We start from the raw sequence: 16,080 nt of genomic DNA, 5'->3' as shown, positions 1-16,080 counted from the left end.
CTTTGAAAATTATCATCAGTTAAATTGCTATCATCGTGGGGCGCCTAAACTTGTTTCCGATTTTTATGTTATTTTGCCACTGAAATTGTACGGTTATTTTTATCTGATGGAAATAGGAAACTGGAAACATAGAATAGTCAAAAAATTATAAACGGAATTTAACACGATTATTTCAATTAAGCTGGATCACAATGTATTATGTGTTGCCTATCGCGTCTTGTCGTAGAATATGTATTACATAGGGTGTTATGTACTGACTCTGTTGTGATCAGTTGTGATGTAGTGTACAATTGTAATAGTACATTGAACGTTAGTAACAGTTCTGTTTTTGATTGCTCATGTTGCTATCATATTTACAGCTAGGTCCTCTGGCTCTTGTTATGTGAATTCTAAGACATATATTTGAGGTTATGTGTGTACAACTTTAATGACAACTTTTTTACCGGAACTACAACGGGAAACCCCTTCTTGACATTTTAGCACTTTGCCTTCAAAGTATAGGTAAGGAAAAATGAGTCGCTTCCACAATGTACCTAAAAGTAAAAAATTTAGGTACCAAAATGTTTCTGGAATACTCCGAGAATTACGTACATAGAAAACCGTCAACTGAAAAAACCCATAGCTGCACAGTCTGTCCATACTTCACAACATCATTTTTTCTGATGGTGAATCACACGAGAAATCACCACCTATCATCATTTCCGCCCTTCAACTGCGAAAATGCAAACATTGAACCATATTACTGCAAAGACTGTGATTTCCAAACCCAATTAACTCTTCATTTCAAAGATCACATTCAAAAGCTTCATAAAATTAAAAAAGAAATGATATTGGATTTCACAATTAAAAATTATAATTGTGACAAGTGCAACTTTGAGACACACTTTTCACTTAAATGGTGCCAACACATGGTAATGTGTTTTGGAAATGAAGAAAACACACAACTAGTGAAGCGTGAACAAAATTTTGTTACCTGGCAAAAATGTGATCAATGTGAGTACACATGCCAGCGGAAATACTCTTTGAAGATACACAAAATTGCAAAACATTTGAATGATGATGATATATTCTGGTATCAATGTGCAAAATGCCCATACAAATCTAAAAGGAAATCTCATTTAAAAACACACGTCTACTCACAGCACACAGATGAAACAAGCATCAAGTGGTATGCATGTGACAATTGTTCATACAAAAGTAAACATAATTCCGACTTGAAAAAACATGTAAGTCGGCATCATTTTGATAAACATAATATGTGGTTTGAATGCCGAAAATACCCAGATAATACAGACGACTTAGATGAACAGGTTATTAAGATGTATAAATGCAAAAAATGCTCATATACGACAAAAAACATATCCCATATGAAAGATCACATAAACGCAAATCACTTGGAAGAGCAGGACATTAAATGGTATAAATGTAAAATGTGTTCACACAAGTCTAAACAAATGTCCAATTTGAAAAGTCATATAAACACAAATCACTTGGATGAAAAAGATATTAAATGGTATGAATGTAAAAAATGTCCATATAAAACTAAAAAAAACTATAATTTAAAAAAGCACGTAAATGCGCATCATTTGGATGAGAAGGATATTGTATGGTACGAGTGCCAAAATTGTTCATTTAAAGCTAAACAAAGATCGACTTTAAATAGACATATAAAAGCACACCATTTAGGGGAAAAACGTGTCAAGTGGCATGAATGCAAAAAGTGTCCATTTAAAACTAAAGAAAATTGGACTCTAAAGAACCACACAATTACATATCATTTAGAAGATAAAGATGTAAGGTGGTATGAATGCAAAGAGTGTCCATACAAATCCAAACATACGACTAATTTGAAAAATCATATAAACGCACATCACATGGATAGAGAAGATATTAAATGGCATAGGTGTGAAAAGTGTGCATACAAATCTAAACAAATTTCTAATTTAAAAACTCACATCAATATACATCATGTAGATGAGCGGGAAATGAAATGGTACGGATGCAAAAAGTGTCCCTATAAAGCCAAGAAAAAATATAATTTGAAGAGACACATAAAAACGCACCACTTTAATGAAACGAATACCAAAAATTAATCATCCACACAGAAATTAACTGAAATTGTAAAAAACCTATAATATATTTGATACTGTGATATGATTTTTACGTGATTATATCAATGTTTGCCCTTTTCCCTTTCCCCAGTAAAAAACTACAAATTCGTACTCTTATTTATTCATTCGTTTACAAATGGTATAAATACACATATACACTACATTATACATCACTACGTAGACGCAGCACCGACTATCACGACCAAGTCCCCCATCAGGGCCACCTCAAACTTCCTTTTTCTTAATCGGCATAAAGAACATTATCAACCTCCCTAGAATGGCGATATTGGCACAAAAGAAGGACACACTCTGTATCCATATAAACAAGAACGTGTTTTGTCCGTGAAACTCAAGAAAGTAGGCGGGCAGAAGCCACGCCCCTTGCGCCGCAAACCACACCAGTACCAGAAAAAGGGCGTTTCTTGTGCTCATCCGGATCTGCCAAAGACACAATGGTAAAATAGCCAAAATCCAAACGAAATACTGTGAAGTTAGCACCGTGTTGTAAGCCACGAAAACTATGGTCTGTGTAAGTACCGAGAAATTTAAAGAGAAGCGATTTAAACCGTAACGGAAGGAAAAAACAAGAAGGAGAACGATTTGGGGGAGGACTATTAGAACTTTTTGCCAAAGTCCGATGTTCTTGATCCATGCTGTTAAGTACTGGAGATAGAAGTAGAGGGAGAAGTTATGGCGCGTGTCTTTTCGTACAAAGTGATATAAATATGTTTCGTGGAGGAATTGGTACGAGTAGAGATAGTAAAAAACGCCTATGAGAGTGAAAAGGGAGAGAATACAACCCTGGACAAGACGGATTTGGTCGAAATTTGGCACCAAATAGAGAAGGTATTTTTTCTTAAAGATGGTTTTACGTTCGGGTTTTCGCGTAACAACGGCCCGAATGTCCTGTTCTGTTATTTCTTTCACGGTGATTGAGTTTTGACGTTTGCGACGATCTTCCAAAGAATAGAACGAAAATTTGCTTAAATACATATAGAACGTGAGACTATATATAATTGGGTACAGTCTGAAATGTATTGAAACACCGTGGATCAACCCCGCCAAGAAATACTTTTTTTGGCACTGTAACATATAGAGTGTTGCCAAAACAAACAGTACGGCGACAGAGTCACAATTTCCCCTTGTACCTATAGCAACTGTCAAAGGATTGTATAACCACACGATCATTCCCACATTGGAAGATATCTCAATTTCGTCGTTCTTCCTATCCTTTTTTCCCTTGTTTTTCGACTTTTTCCTTCCTCTAGTAATAGGGGCACAATTTTTATTGTTGTCCCCCTCTCCCATGTACTGAAGGTACTCCAAAAGCGTCGTCTTTATAATTGCTCTAATTAAAACCGCCACTACTAAATCAACCAAAGAAAAGAAAATTTTCCCAAACGTATGATGAATCAATATGTTTGGAATAACCATATATGCTACAAGAGGCGAATACCTATATGTGTGTCTATCATAGGGCGACCTGTTCTCAAGAACGTGCCTCGCTGCATCCGTGAAAACCTTATAATCAATATCAGTATATGGTACGGCAGAAACGCTATCATGGTAAACCCCATACGCCACTAGTGCCAACCTAACAACTAACGCTACAAGCAAGTGCGCTCTATAATCAAAGCTAGAAAACCGACGCCACGCCATATTACAACCTAGTTTTCAAACTCGCCGCTGACTTCTGCAAACAACTTTTAAACTTTACAAACTCCTCCTTGCAATCGTTCAAATTCACATTGTCTCTCTTCAACACGCACGTCGCATATGCAGTCGCCTCTTTACCACACTTTGCCAGAAGAGCAGGGTACTGCCGAAACCTCTGCTTGGCTTTCTGCACTGACTCCATTACGACTTTGCAAACCTGGACTTGTGTGTTCTCTTCAACTCCTCGATGTCAATTTGTTGGTCGCTGAAGCACAAGTCATAGATAGGTTTTGAAAAGAAAATAAGTAAACCGGCGGTGGTGAGTACGGCGGAACTTGTTCGTGGATACCTGTAGATCAGGGGCCGGTCTTTGTAGAGGATTTTAGGCTGTTTCATTGGGACTGTTGTGGAGGGTCGATTTTGATGCCGTCGCAGACGAGGCTGTGTTTGTGCCACTTGCGGCAGCACTCGCGAAGGGTCTCGATGGCTTCGCGACAAGCAGATTCTTGAAAGTTGTTCTCTAGGGGAGGAATTATGTAATGGTGAAAATTGAGGTTAAGACATACCTTTGAGACAGTCTTGGATGCGGCAAGCGAAGACTTTGCAAGGATCTTTTTTAGGCATTAAGGGTGACAAAGGAACGCTCAAAGAGATCCGTAAGTCTCATCCGTTCGGGATGCAAAACACCGGGTGACTTTCCGATGACAGATTAGGAGTTAGGGAATTTTAATTTTACCTGGTTGGTAGTATTTGTTCCGATATACTGTGATGAAAATCATCAGATGAATGTTAAAAAAGAAAAAGAGCTTAATCATTGTTAAAACTATTTTCTAATAGTTAAAAATTAATCTGATTTATTACACTGGCTTAAGTAGCTTGTCGGTTATTTTTATATTTAGTTATTTAGTCAGCTCTAGTGATTTTAATTTCGCGATTGGTACCCAATTGACAATTGATGTTCGAATTTAAAAAACTTAAAAACTTTCACATGAAATGATAAACATTTCTTATTTATAATATGGAAAGGGGTCAGGTTTAAGTAAATGTTTTCACTGTATATATATGTATAATAAAAATCTTGTACGATATCCGAAAGAAACTTCTCAATTACGTAATATCTTTATTTACAATCTAACCTACAATAAATACATCAGTGCCAACTCAGTGCGTACATGGGTGAATAAATATTATTCATCAATCAAAACCACTTCCAGCTCCTCCCATTACGCCACACTGTCTCCGCCCAAATCCACCTCATCCATCCCTTCCTTCTCGCTCCCTTTCGGCCTCCTCGTCCTCGGCGGTGCAATGGGCACCACCTTCTCTCCCTCTCCCTTTCCCTTCAACCAATCCTTCAGTTGTCTACCAACTCGGTAAAAATGAAAATATAAAAGGAACAAAACTAAACACACTACTAAAAAAGAAACAACATTGATAATAAAAGCAGTAACTGGGCTCTGCGACTCCTCCCATGAGGGCGGGGCCACGGTAGTCGTGGTCGTAGTTTCCACCTCCGGCACCATAGTCTCCACCCCTTTGCCTGATATCTGTATATCGGCGCAGGCGCGGAATTCTTCCTGAGGGCCACAACCCACAGCCCCCGTACCGTTGGGGCAGTTGCCCCAGTTGTTGCCCGCGATGTAGCGCCACTGAAGAATGCAGTGCTCACACGATTTTTTCGGTAGGCGGTATTTCATTTCGTAGACCGAATTGCCTGCTTTGGGGTAGAAACGAATGCCTTGGTGGTCGACGCCCTCTTGGGGTTTAGCTAGTTGTAGAATGTGTTTGTCGAGACATTCTTGTGTGGTGGTTTTATAGTTGGGGCAGATGGCGAAGGTGAAGTAGCCGAAGTGGTTGGCTGTGAGTTCCACGCGGATGGTAATGGCGGAGCCGACGCCATATTTGCGGACGATGAGACCCTGGCCGTAAGTGCCGCCAAATTCGTGGGGCCGGGGTGTTCTGAAAGCAAGGGATTTTTAGTGTCATTTATTATTATTATTATTATTTTAATATTCCCTAATTAATTAAGAGTTTTATTTTACCTACTTTTTTATCCTTTCCGAAAGGTAAACTAAGTTCATTCCAAAGCAACCTGCTTCATTCAAATTATGATACCATAGGGTCATGAAATTAATTTTTTAAATAATACTGTTGGCATTGCAGTTGATTGACAGTTGTTGACAGGTGATTTTTTCTATTTGTGTGACAGATTTACGTCAATTAGAATAAGAAATTTTAAAAATATCACATTTTTTTCAACGCATAAGTGTGTGAACATGGACGAATGAATATAAAAAATTGAGTGACAGTTTAGCAATAATAGTCTTTCAATAATATGAATATGACTGCAGTTTCCAGTGGCGTATCTTAATGGTACCCATAAGGGACACATTCCAAATCATATTGAACGAAAATAAAATTTTTTTAGAGGTCTACATTTAGTGGCAGTTGAAAAGTGTTTCCGTTGGTATGATAACTTTTCCCTAAAAGTCAGATTTACATCAGTTAGTATAAAATAAGAGGTTTTAAAAGTGTTGTTCTTTTCAAAGTAAACCATTCTTCAGATTTTATCTTCTTATTTCAAAATTGCAATTATTAAAATAAAATTTAAAAATTCATTACTTACACATTTAAATTCTTTAAAACAACTACAGTAAATATATAATCAGATAATTAATTGTACAAAATTACATCCTCCGTCAAATACTAATTATTCAGACAATAAAGATACTGCACAATTATTTTTAATTAATTAAGTAATTCCAGTAAGTACTAATTAATTGATAATTAACTCACTTAACATCCCAGGCATCACCACAAACCCCACATTTCCCCTCATTCTTCACCCATTGCCTCGTAAACCCCCCACAATACAGTTCATGGTCGTTATAATTGTGAGGGGTGTCAAATCCATATCTCCACGCAGAAGCCCTACTTGGCGGCTCAATGAGACGACCATGGGCGGCGATCCGAGGCAGAAAAAAAGCGACGACGATCGCATACAGGCCGACCAACATCCTACGGCAGAAAGTAAATTTTAATGGAAATTCCCAACACTGTATACATACTTAATGGCAGTTCCCATTCCAAATGAAAAAAATTAAAATTTATACAGTTGTTTGATATTGAATTAATAGTCACGCGTCCTGCATGTCTAATAAAAGGTCGTTTACTGCGGTGCATCCATATGGAAAAACAGTTTTGTCTTTATTTCCGCTACTAATTAACAAATGCGGTAAACAAATAGAGCGAAATGTTTTAAATGGGAATCGTTCGTTTAAATTACATGTAGCATGCAATCATTTAGATATATTGTGTGGTAAATTATCGCAATACCATACGGTAATGGTAGTGGAAGTATATTGTCATTGTGAAACTCAGTAGGCGTTGCATAGATTTAAATATTTCATTGGCATTAGGAAACGATTGGATATAATAAAAGAAAGCGAAACTGGAATGTTCCCATAGGATTTTTTTTGATACATCACTATTACATAAAGTTGGTGAAATTTTTGCGTTGCAGTCGACGGGTTGTACTATTAAGTAAGTTGGCACGTGGTTACCGAAAACCTGAATATGGAAATGAAGTAACGTTTGATAAAATCATATGCATTATTTTTTACTGTTTTATAAATTGTGTAATTATCAAGATTTTATTAAAATAAGTGAATGGTTGCCGTATCAGTAATTTTTAATTATATAAGGTTAATTACTGTATTATGAAACTTAGCAGCCTTTTCAAGTGACATTATCACTGGGCTTTCTTATGAGAAGGGCTCCGGGATATTTAACGAAAGTGACCAATTCGCATAACGAAAGTGCGGATTTGTGCGCTGTGAGGCAGACTTTTTTCGTACGAATTGAGGTTATGATAATGAAAATAAGTAGAACACACTTGCAGCGTTAATTTCCTCATGTTAATTTTCTCTATGGAGGAACTGGAACGGCAAGGTCATATGCATGCATTTCTTAATTTTTTTATTTTTAAACGTGTCATTTGCGTTTAATCGCTTTAAAAATCGAAGGTTTTCACTTGGCGGACTCGTTTCTTTTAATGTAGGTATGATTATGATCGGAGTCCTTGATTTTGGACTGTGAAAAATTTCATTAAAATTTATGAATTGTTGTAATTTAGATAGACCTACGCCCGACCTTGTTTGGACTTGGACGGAAGTCGGCAAAAGTTTAATGGCGAATGTTGACCTCTCATTGTTTTCGTAAAAAAATTGTCAAACAGGTGCAATAATTAACTAACAATAAACGTTTCACAGTGTAGGAGGATTCTGTATAAAAAATTTGTAAAAGAATTATTACTGCAGATATGTGGATAAATTACTGTCGGATTTTATAACGACTTGTTTAAAAGATAAGATGTATGTTTAAAAGTCACTATACATATGTAGGTAGAATGCACTGCAGTATAAATTTGTGAATATGCCTCGTATAACAATGTCTTACTAAAGCTCAATGTGTAGGTAGAAGTAACGGGTGTTCAATTAAAAAAGTCATCAAGTTTCGCGTTTTGAAATAAACCAACATCCAACAACCTACCAGCAGCAGCAAAAGTTGCGAAATGTGAAAAGTAGAACAATATTAAAATCTGTAAATTCTAATAAATAGAAATAAATAATTTTTGGTAATTTTGTTCTAAAATAACATCCACACAACCGTTTAAAAAACTTTTTGATACATTCACCAGAAATTAAGAAAGATTGTGGATTATGCACGCTTTCTGTTTCCCTCGAGTTCTTCTAGCAACTCGTACGAAATGGGTCCAGTTCCATTTTATTCTCGGAGGAGGAAAATTTGATTCTTTAAAATAGTTATTTGAATATATATTTTTTAAACATAAATCTTACTACAAGCACTGCAAAGAGATGTCTAATGAAAAGTTAGAGAACAAATCATTATTCAGAAATATTTACATTAGATTTAAATTAAAAGATTTAGGTAAAATGTGCACACAAAAAAGGTATAAATTGTTGTAGACTATTGTAACTAGACGGAATGACATTTAGATCTAGAAATTAGAAACATGTAAAAAATTACTTAGTAATGTAGAAAACAAGACTTTAAAATATTTATATCAAGCAAAATAAAATGCAACAACTGTTTTGTAAGGCAAATTAAAAGTCTCATTTTCTATTAATTTAAATATTGATAGCGGTTTTTATAGTAACCAGAAGTCACCAGCGAGGATTTTTGAAATAATTGTGGAAACTGTAAATTTAGGTATGTGTCATAATTAACGATTTTATGATGTTTACCGTCTAGAATCCATTTAAGTAAGAGCTTACTAATGGATTTCAGCGTCACAACCATGAAATCCAGAAATCGCCAATATTAGGATAAGAAATATAAAAGTACATAATATTGTTCCGTTAAAACGTATCATTGATGACGTCATGTCGTCGCCATGGCAACAGTAGGTAACGCCCAGCCAATAAGCGTTAAGTATGTCCATTAGAACTGTTTGTATATGCAGATTTTGGTTTGATTTAATTTGTTTAATTACAACATCTCCACTCACTAATTTTATTTACGATAAATTTCAAAATTTCAAAAGCTCTCTTGGACGTAAGAATAATTTTTATGCACATAATTAAATTTTGGAGTGAAATTTTAAACCACAGGCAAACAAACATATCATGTACACAGATCATTTACTCAAAAAATATTGGAGATGTCCTCATCAATTTTTTGAATGGTTTGAAGGGAACAAATGTTTTATTTTTAACTATGTAATCTAGGAATACTACTCAGCGTTGTACTATTTTTTTTTCGTAATTTTTGGACCTTGCAGATTAATATTTACTAAATTATCTGTTCTATTAGGTATACTTCATCCAATGAAAACTTAACTAGAGCATCAAAATTAATTTCACAGAGAGAAGTTCGTTTTGTGGTTGAAAAGTGGAAGCAGTTTAATAAACAAATAAAATGTTGATCCAAAAAAAGAATCCTGACGTCATATTTTCCCCATGGCAATGACAGTTATAAATCAGAGGTAAATAAAGTTTCTAATTTCTTCTTAGAAATTGGTTTTACTTTATGCTTTTGTTTCAATTTAATTATCAAAAGAAACTGTAGCAAAAGTAATTTATAAAATATATATTCGCACAAGTAATTTCGAGTAAAAACTAAAAAGTGGAAAAAGTTGTTGATTGTTTTATTTTTTAAATTAAACCAAATTAATAACTACTTCAACAAAGAATAAAATAACAAAAAAATTATATGTTGTACAAGGTTTCTATTTTAGTTTTTACTTTTTATTTACTGCAGTTACACGGACAAAAGCCTGGGAAAATTACAGCATATCCTAATTAGTTTCAGTTTTGTAAATTTATGCTTCCCGCAACATTTAAGGGGAGTGGGACATTATACCAACGTGAGAGTGTCCGAACAATTAATTTTGATTATGTGCTAAATCAATAAATAAAATAATAGAATTTCCATACATAATTGGACAACTTTCTATGCAAGTAGGACGCTAGTGCGTGCCTTGCCGAGTATGAAATCAACAAAATTGTCGTAATTGAAAGTTTAGCAACTCGACTTTTTCGGCTCTTTAACAATGGACACTTCACTAATTATTATTATTAATAGCGTTCACTAACCCAAGGACTATAATTAGATTATGACACGAATTATCACAAGTAAACTCTTCGAAAGTGATTCATCCCTTACTAATCATTGACCATTCACCAATTCTTGGAATCAGTTTTCATTCACTAATATTTGGCTCACCTTTTTGTCTTTTTTTGTCGTTTTTTACTTTTTCACATCCATATATTCGCCACCACGGAAAATCGAACACTATGTCACTAAACCAAGCACAAGAACCTCTCACCGTCTAGCCGCACAACCGAATCCGAGTCCATCGACTTGTCGACTCACCCAACGCTACCACCGTAGCCTACTTGCCGTGGGAAGAATGGGTCTGTTATGGTTTATGGTAGGTTTCCGGTACCGTTACTATAAGCTCCAGTTTTAAGAAAATCGTAAAGTGAGAGAGGCAGAGAGGTGTGAAAGTTCAGAGGAAAAAAACGTGTAAAGTCGTTTACATAGAACTTCCACGCTTCGGAAGCATAGCAAATACAGCATGTATTTGTGTGTAAATGTAATACCAATGATGTCCATCAAGTTTGTAGGGGTGATAAATACATTAATTTTGTAATTTTAATGTGTCAAATATGAAAATAGTCAAAATGCAGCTAGCTGTGTTACAGATTAAAAAAAAAAAATCTGTAAACGTATATTTTTAAATAAGTACATAATTTTGGGATGACGATATCAATTTTGCCATGTAAATAAAATATTTGACCATAAATTACAAAAGTTGTTTTTTGAAAATAAATGTGTTCATATAATTTAAGATGTTTGCGTAATTTTCATGAAAAATTTGTTTAATAAGTCATTCTAATTAATGAATTACATATATAGCTGTAGTTAATATTAATGGAGTCTCTGAACGAAATTTAATAGTTTCGGACAAAACTGTCAGACGACAGACGGACGCACAGAAATAGGACACTTACGTATTGCGTAATGTTGATATAATGATTCGCTAAGAAACATGAAATTGGACAATCATCTAAATGGTTTTGCTAGAATACTTTCCTTCGTTATCGCTGGGGAAGTAATTAATTTAATGGAAAGTAAAAAATGTGATCAAAGAAATACTTTTTAAGTTAATTTCATTAAAATTAATTAAATAAATAAATCATTTCTCTGAAGATTGTAGCTAATGATGGTAAAATCTAAGTGGAACTAATTTATATTTAAAGCACACATGTCCTTTGTCATTGATACTTAAAGGTTTAAACAGTTGATTTCGAAATAGTTTTAACATTATAGATTATAAATAGGTTGTTGAAAGACCAAATTCACCACACTGTGTGCTAACCCAAACATACCGCCAAAATTTGACACTGCAAACCCTCCTCCAGTTTTCAATCAAATGTTACTACTTATAAATCAAAAGCAGATATCTGAACATCCAAATTTAAATACACAAATTCATTCATTATAATAACTGGATCCAAATACTCAAGTCATTACGATGGTGTGGTGGTAAATTTAAATTATGATATATAAACACACTTTCAAGCTTCTTCGATGGTTTTACTCTGTTGATAGGTATAACACATATACGCCACATATCTATGCCCAAAAAATCTGCCGCATATTATACTTTCTACCCTGTCTTCGCAAAACAGCTAGCTATTTAACCAAGTTGCGCCGTTCACGCAGACGTGGGTCTTCCCATGAACTTTTTTAAATTAACTTTTGTGCCTTTTTGTCAATTTAAAATTCAGTTCCTACATTTTTTTCGAATTTATATGAATTCAAATTACTGGTTACTCCAAATTTTATCTCATCAAGTTTACATCATAAACCGGTCGCTAATTACATTTATAATAAAGCACGTGTAAAATTAACATAATAGATAAATAATATCAAATCCAGTGGAGATCAAAATCAGCCGGGTTTGGTGTGCATCCCACGTTGCGAGATTGTCTCAATAAATCTCGTAATTCAGCCTGTCGAACACACGAGTAACAACATAAAATAAAAACAAGCACAAATTAAACCCCACAACTCCCGGCCCACGAAGTCATTAATTTTACTAATGAAAATTTTCAAGGTCTTTTTTCTCAAAATGGATTATCGTTTAGGATTTTATTTGTTAGTAAAAAACAAAAAATATTAAAACAGCACTCTTGTCATTGTTTTGAATATTGTCGCAGTTTACGATTAGTTGAAACAGATTATATATAGCAAATACAATGTTTTCATTTATGTGACATAATAATCAGAAGGTACGAAGAAAGTGAAAAAACGTTAAACTGAATCAAAAATCGATCTGTTCGGGCATTTTTCAGATAATCAAGTACAGCGCCTACGGTCCCGTCTGTTTTGTTTTATTTGGGCCACTCTGTATAATAGTATATGTAGTACAAAAAAATGTGGTGATTTCGATGTCATGTTACATGCTGTTTTTTTTTTGTTATACCTAAACTGGGAACAGTTCCCCAATAAAAATCAAAATCAGTAAAAAACATTAATTCGTTCCGCATTTTATCGCTTGATTTTTATCTAAATGTAAAAGTAGCTAATTTAGGAAGTTATTTTGAATCCACTACTCAAAAATTAAGTTTCTCTAACCAGGCTACAGATGCTTCGTGAACGAGTTACGTATATTTTTTTTCTTTGACGGTTACATTTTAACGATTAAATAATATTGATAGAATAAATTTGCATTAATTTACTATTGAAATTGTGTTGCGTTATGTGAACTAGGTCTCGTTTATCGTTTTCTGTTAGGAAGCACAAATAATATAAAAAAATATTGTTTGATAATTGTAGTAACGGGTTTAGAATGAGCTTCTTATTATAGATTTGGCTTACTAGAAATCAAATTTTTGTCAATTAAATGCTGAAAAATTATAATGAACATTTTTAATAAAAATTTTACAATTTTTGTAACTTAAAAACCGTTTTCAATAATGCCAATTTTATCCTTCCTATTATTTGGAAAAACTAGCTGTCGTCAAGTTTAGGTTTATTTTACATTAAATTTATTTTTTCTGAGTGCAATATCACGTCAGATTTATTAAAAAATTGTAGTGGTATAGAAAATGTAACGCTAACTTATTACAACAGTGGCATTTTTGACAAGACGACAGAACTTTCTTTGGGATTCTGTACCTCAAAAACTAATCATAAAAAACATTTAAAAAATTACTTCTTATATACAAACCTCAAACTTTCCCAAGCCTGTGAAAAAAATTCACAGTGCTGTTATACATAATTCTCAGATATTTATATCGTGTATCTCCAGGGCCGGCTCTAAGGGACCAGGCGCCCCGATGCAAACTTACTGTTCAACGCCCTTAAAAAAAAAATTGTAGAAAAAAAACAAATAAAATTTTGTAATCACATATTTTTGTAGAGAGATACTTTTTATTAACAAACATGCATAAAATTATGATGAATCAATCGTAATATATAAAAATGTTTGTCTTAACTGACAGACTGACTGACTCATCAACGCAAAGCCTAAACTACTGAAGCTACAAACATGAAATTTGGACAGTAGGTTACTTTTGTGTCATAAGCACCCATTAAGAAAAGATTTCTGGAAATTCCGCTCCTACGGGGACAAAATAGGGGATGAAGCTTTGTGCAGAAATGCCGTCAGTTTTTAAGTCAGACGGGTTCACTGGGGAGGGAGAAGTGAACGAGTTGAAAAATGATAATTCGGAGGCTTCAATACATGATCGTTTTCCGGGTTGGAACCGTGTAATTTCTCAAAAGAGTTTCGCCTCTGGTATGGTTGACATACTGAGTTACCGTGCGCTTTTGCCTTATTCTTAACCCTGCTCCTGAAGATGCCACTTACGAAAGTGTGCGAAACGTTGAGCCCAAAAACCCAATTTACACGGTTCCAACCCGGAAAACGATCATGTATGAAAAATGATGAGTGATGAGTCCTAATTGCGAATTCCACGCAAACGGAGCTGCGGGCAACAACTTTTCTATAGTTTAGGAAGTATCGTTGTACCCTATAAAATTTTCTTGCCAATAACGAGACGGACAGTAGTACAATAGCAAGAGATATTTACAACTTAAAGTTGTCGCATGGCGGTAATCCGCAGATCTTAAATTTCTAAAGCAGCGGAAGTCCCATCCTATGCGTACAATTACCTGCTAAATGTTCTCCTACAAATTCGGGGGGACTGGTGTGAGCCATAAATATTTCTTACCACTGTACTACTGTCCGCCTCGTTATTGTCAATAAAATTTTATAGGGTACACCGATATTTCCTAAACTATATATAGTATAGATATAAAAATATTTATATTGCAAACGTTTTTCAATTTTTAATATTGTAAAATTGATACGATTTCAAAGTTATTTTTAATTTAGACTTACCTCAATGTTAATCGAAATTTAAATTTAAAATTAATGATGACAAAAAGCCACGAAATGATACATACAACCAAATTCGGCTACAAACAGGAACAGTGAAAAATATAACAAAACTGTTGAACAACCACAACCAAAACCAACCGACTAGACTTGGAAAATAAAATTTTTAAGTATGCCGACATGGACTTTTATGGTAAAAACAAACGTGACAAACGTTAGGAAAAACATCTGGGTGTAGTTATACCGCTGTCTCGTCAAATTGTTACCCAGATAATGCATCATAAATCTGGTTATTTTTTGTCGGTATTGATCTAAAGGTTCCATCACCCAACCTAAAGGCGCACTTTTTTTCAATTATTACAGTTTGAAAGTGGCAGGAATTGACTTCTTGGGATCTGTTTTGGTGGTCATAGTGGAATGTTAAAATGTAGCTTTTTCTGAAAAGTTTTCGATGGACGCCTTGGTCTGTTACTGCTATAATATTTTATTGGTAGTGATTCAATGCAAAACTAATATTAATTTTTTTTATAGAGTTAATATAATAGCATAGGTGGCGCCCACCGCCCGGCGCCCTTTGTCACGGGCGCCCCGATGCGGTGCATCTTTCGCTTACCGTGTTAAGCCGGCCCTGTGTATCTCGTTCAGTTTAATAGTGTAACAAAATTTTCACTTTTAATGAGTTAATAACATTAGAATTCTTATTCTGCCTAAAATTTGTTATAGTAGAAATGATAAATAAATCTTTATTTTATTTCATTTATTGAGAGAATATAGCGACAATATATTTTGCATTAATTTGTACTAACTTTTTTTTTAATAATAAAGAAGTAGGTATATCCTATTTTGAACGCTGTTCGATTTATGATCTTTGATAAAAAGTTATCTAAACTTTTGATGAAAAATTAAAAAAAAAAATGTCAAATTTTAACTACGAACTTAGTTCAGTTGTTATCTTATTCACATATATCTAATGTAAACAGCAGTGGACTCAGGGCAGATGCTTGAATCCATACGTACGAATGAATTCGTAGGTCTTGAAACTAATATCATTGTTTAAGTATATTATATATAATATACTTAAACAATGCTAATATAAATGACATAGTTCTGTTATTCAGATAAGGTAAGTAGTGAGAAAACTTAATGTAAGCCGTATGAACTCAGTTTGTAGGTACACTAACGTACAGAGTGACCTCTAGTGTAAAATGCGTTTGAAATCGCGATATAAATTACGCCAAATGCTTGACTCCTACCTCTAGTTCATTACTCATGCATTGAGTCATAATAATAATTCATAATAAGGCAAGACTTGAAATTGTGGCATAGTTATACAAAAAGTCATGTTAATAAACCAAAAATGGCAGCTAGTAGTATTTA

The 16,080-nt window shown here is 34.3% G+C and overlaps 4 protein-coding genes across 5 annotated transcripts; 1 reads left to right on the top strand and 3 right to left on the bottom strand.

Annotated features, from left to right (window-relative positions):
* Positions 1-203: 203 nt before the first annotated feature.
* LOC135141988 (zinc finger Y-chromosomal protein 1-like) lies at positions 204-2,152 on the top strand. 2 transcript variants are annotated; one of them, XM_064073617.1, is made up of 3 exons: positions 204-309; positions 360-501; positions 553-2,152. In XM_064073617.1, the coding sequence occupies exon 3, from the start codon at positions 561-563 to the stop codon at positions 2,091-2,093; it is 1,533 nt and encodes a 510-aa protein (XP_063929687.1). In that variant the 5' UTR covers positions 204-309; positions 360-501; positions 553-560; the 3' UTR covers positions 2,094-2,152. The 2 variants fall into 2 exon arrangements, with proteins under 2 accessions (XP_063929687.1, XP_063929688.1); XM_064073618.1 differs by having other exon boundaries at positions 206-309; positions 364-501.
* Positions 2,153-2,216: 64 nt separating this feature from the next.
* LOC135141989 (GPI mannosyltransferase 1) lies at positions 2,217-3,770 on the bottom strand. Its single transcript, XM_064073619.1, has one exon. It carries the CDS (start codon positions 3,768-3,770, stop codon positions 2,337-2,339), a length of 1,434 nt encoding a protein of 477 aa, XP_063929689.1. The 3' UTR covers positions 2,217-2,336.
* Position 3,771: 1 nt separating this feature from the next.
* LOC135141990 (NADH dehydrogenase [ubiquinone] 1 alpha subcomplex assembly factor 8) lies at positions 3,772-4,201 on the bottom strand. The gene is made up of 2 exons (XM_064073620.1): positions 4,117-4,201; positions 3,772-4,032 (listed from the first exon to the last, which is right to left on the bottom strand). Exon 2 carries the CDS (start codon positions 3,967-3,969, stop codon positions 3,772-3,774), a length of 198 nt encoding a protein of 65 aa, XP_063929690.1. The 5' UTR covers positions 3,970-4,032; positions 4,117-4,201.
* A 679-nt stretch (positions 4,202-4,880) lies between these two features.
* On the bottom strand, positions 4,881-10,704 carry LOC135142089 (uncharacterized). Its single transcript, XM_064073750.1, has 3 exons — positions 10,515-10,704; positions 6,564-6,785; positions 4,881-5,726 (listed from the first exon to the last, which is right to left on the bottom strand). Exons 2-3 carry the CDS (start codon positions 6,782-6,784, stop codon positions 4,991-4,993), a joined length of 957 nt encoding a protein of 318 aa, XP_063929820.1. The 5' UTR covers position 6,785; positions 10,515-10,704; the 3' UTR covers positions 4,881-4,990.
* Between the last annotated feature and the right edge of the window lie 5,376 nt (positions 10,705-16,080).

This window comes from Zophobas morio, unplaced genomic scaffold, assembly GCF_036711695.1.
Source record: "Zophobas morio isolate AGI-343-1 ecotype UQ-CSIRO unplaced genomic scaffold, CSIRO_AGI_Zmor_V1 ptg000046l, whole genome shotgun sequence".
Classification (NCBI taxonomy): domain Eukaryota; kingdom Metazoa; phylum Arthropoda; class Insecta; order Coleoptera; family Tenebrionidae; genus Zophobas; species Zophobas morio.
Note: the sequence above shows the minus strand (reverse complement) of the source record. Positions and strands in the feature narration are given on the sequence as shown.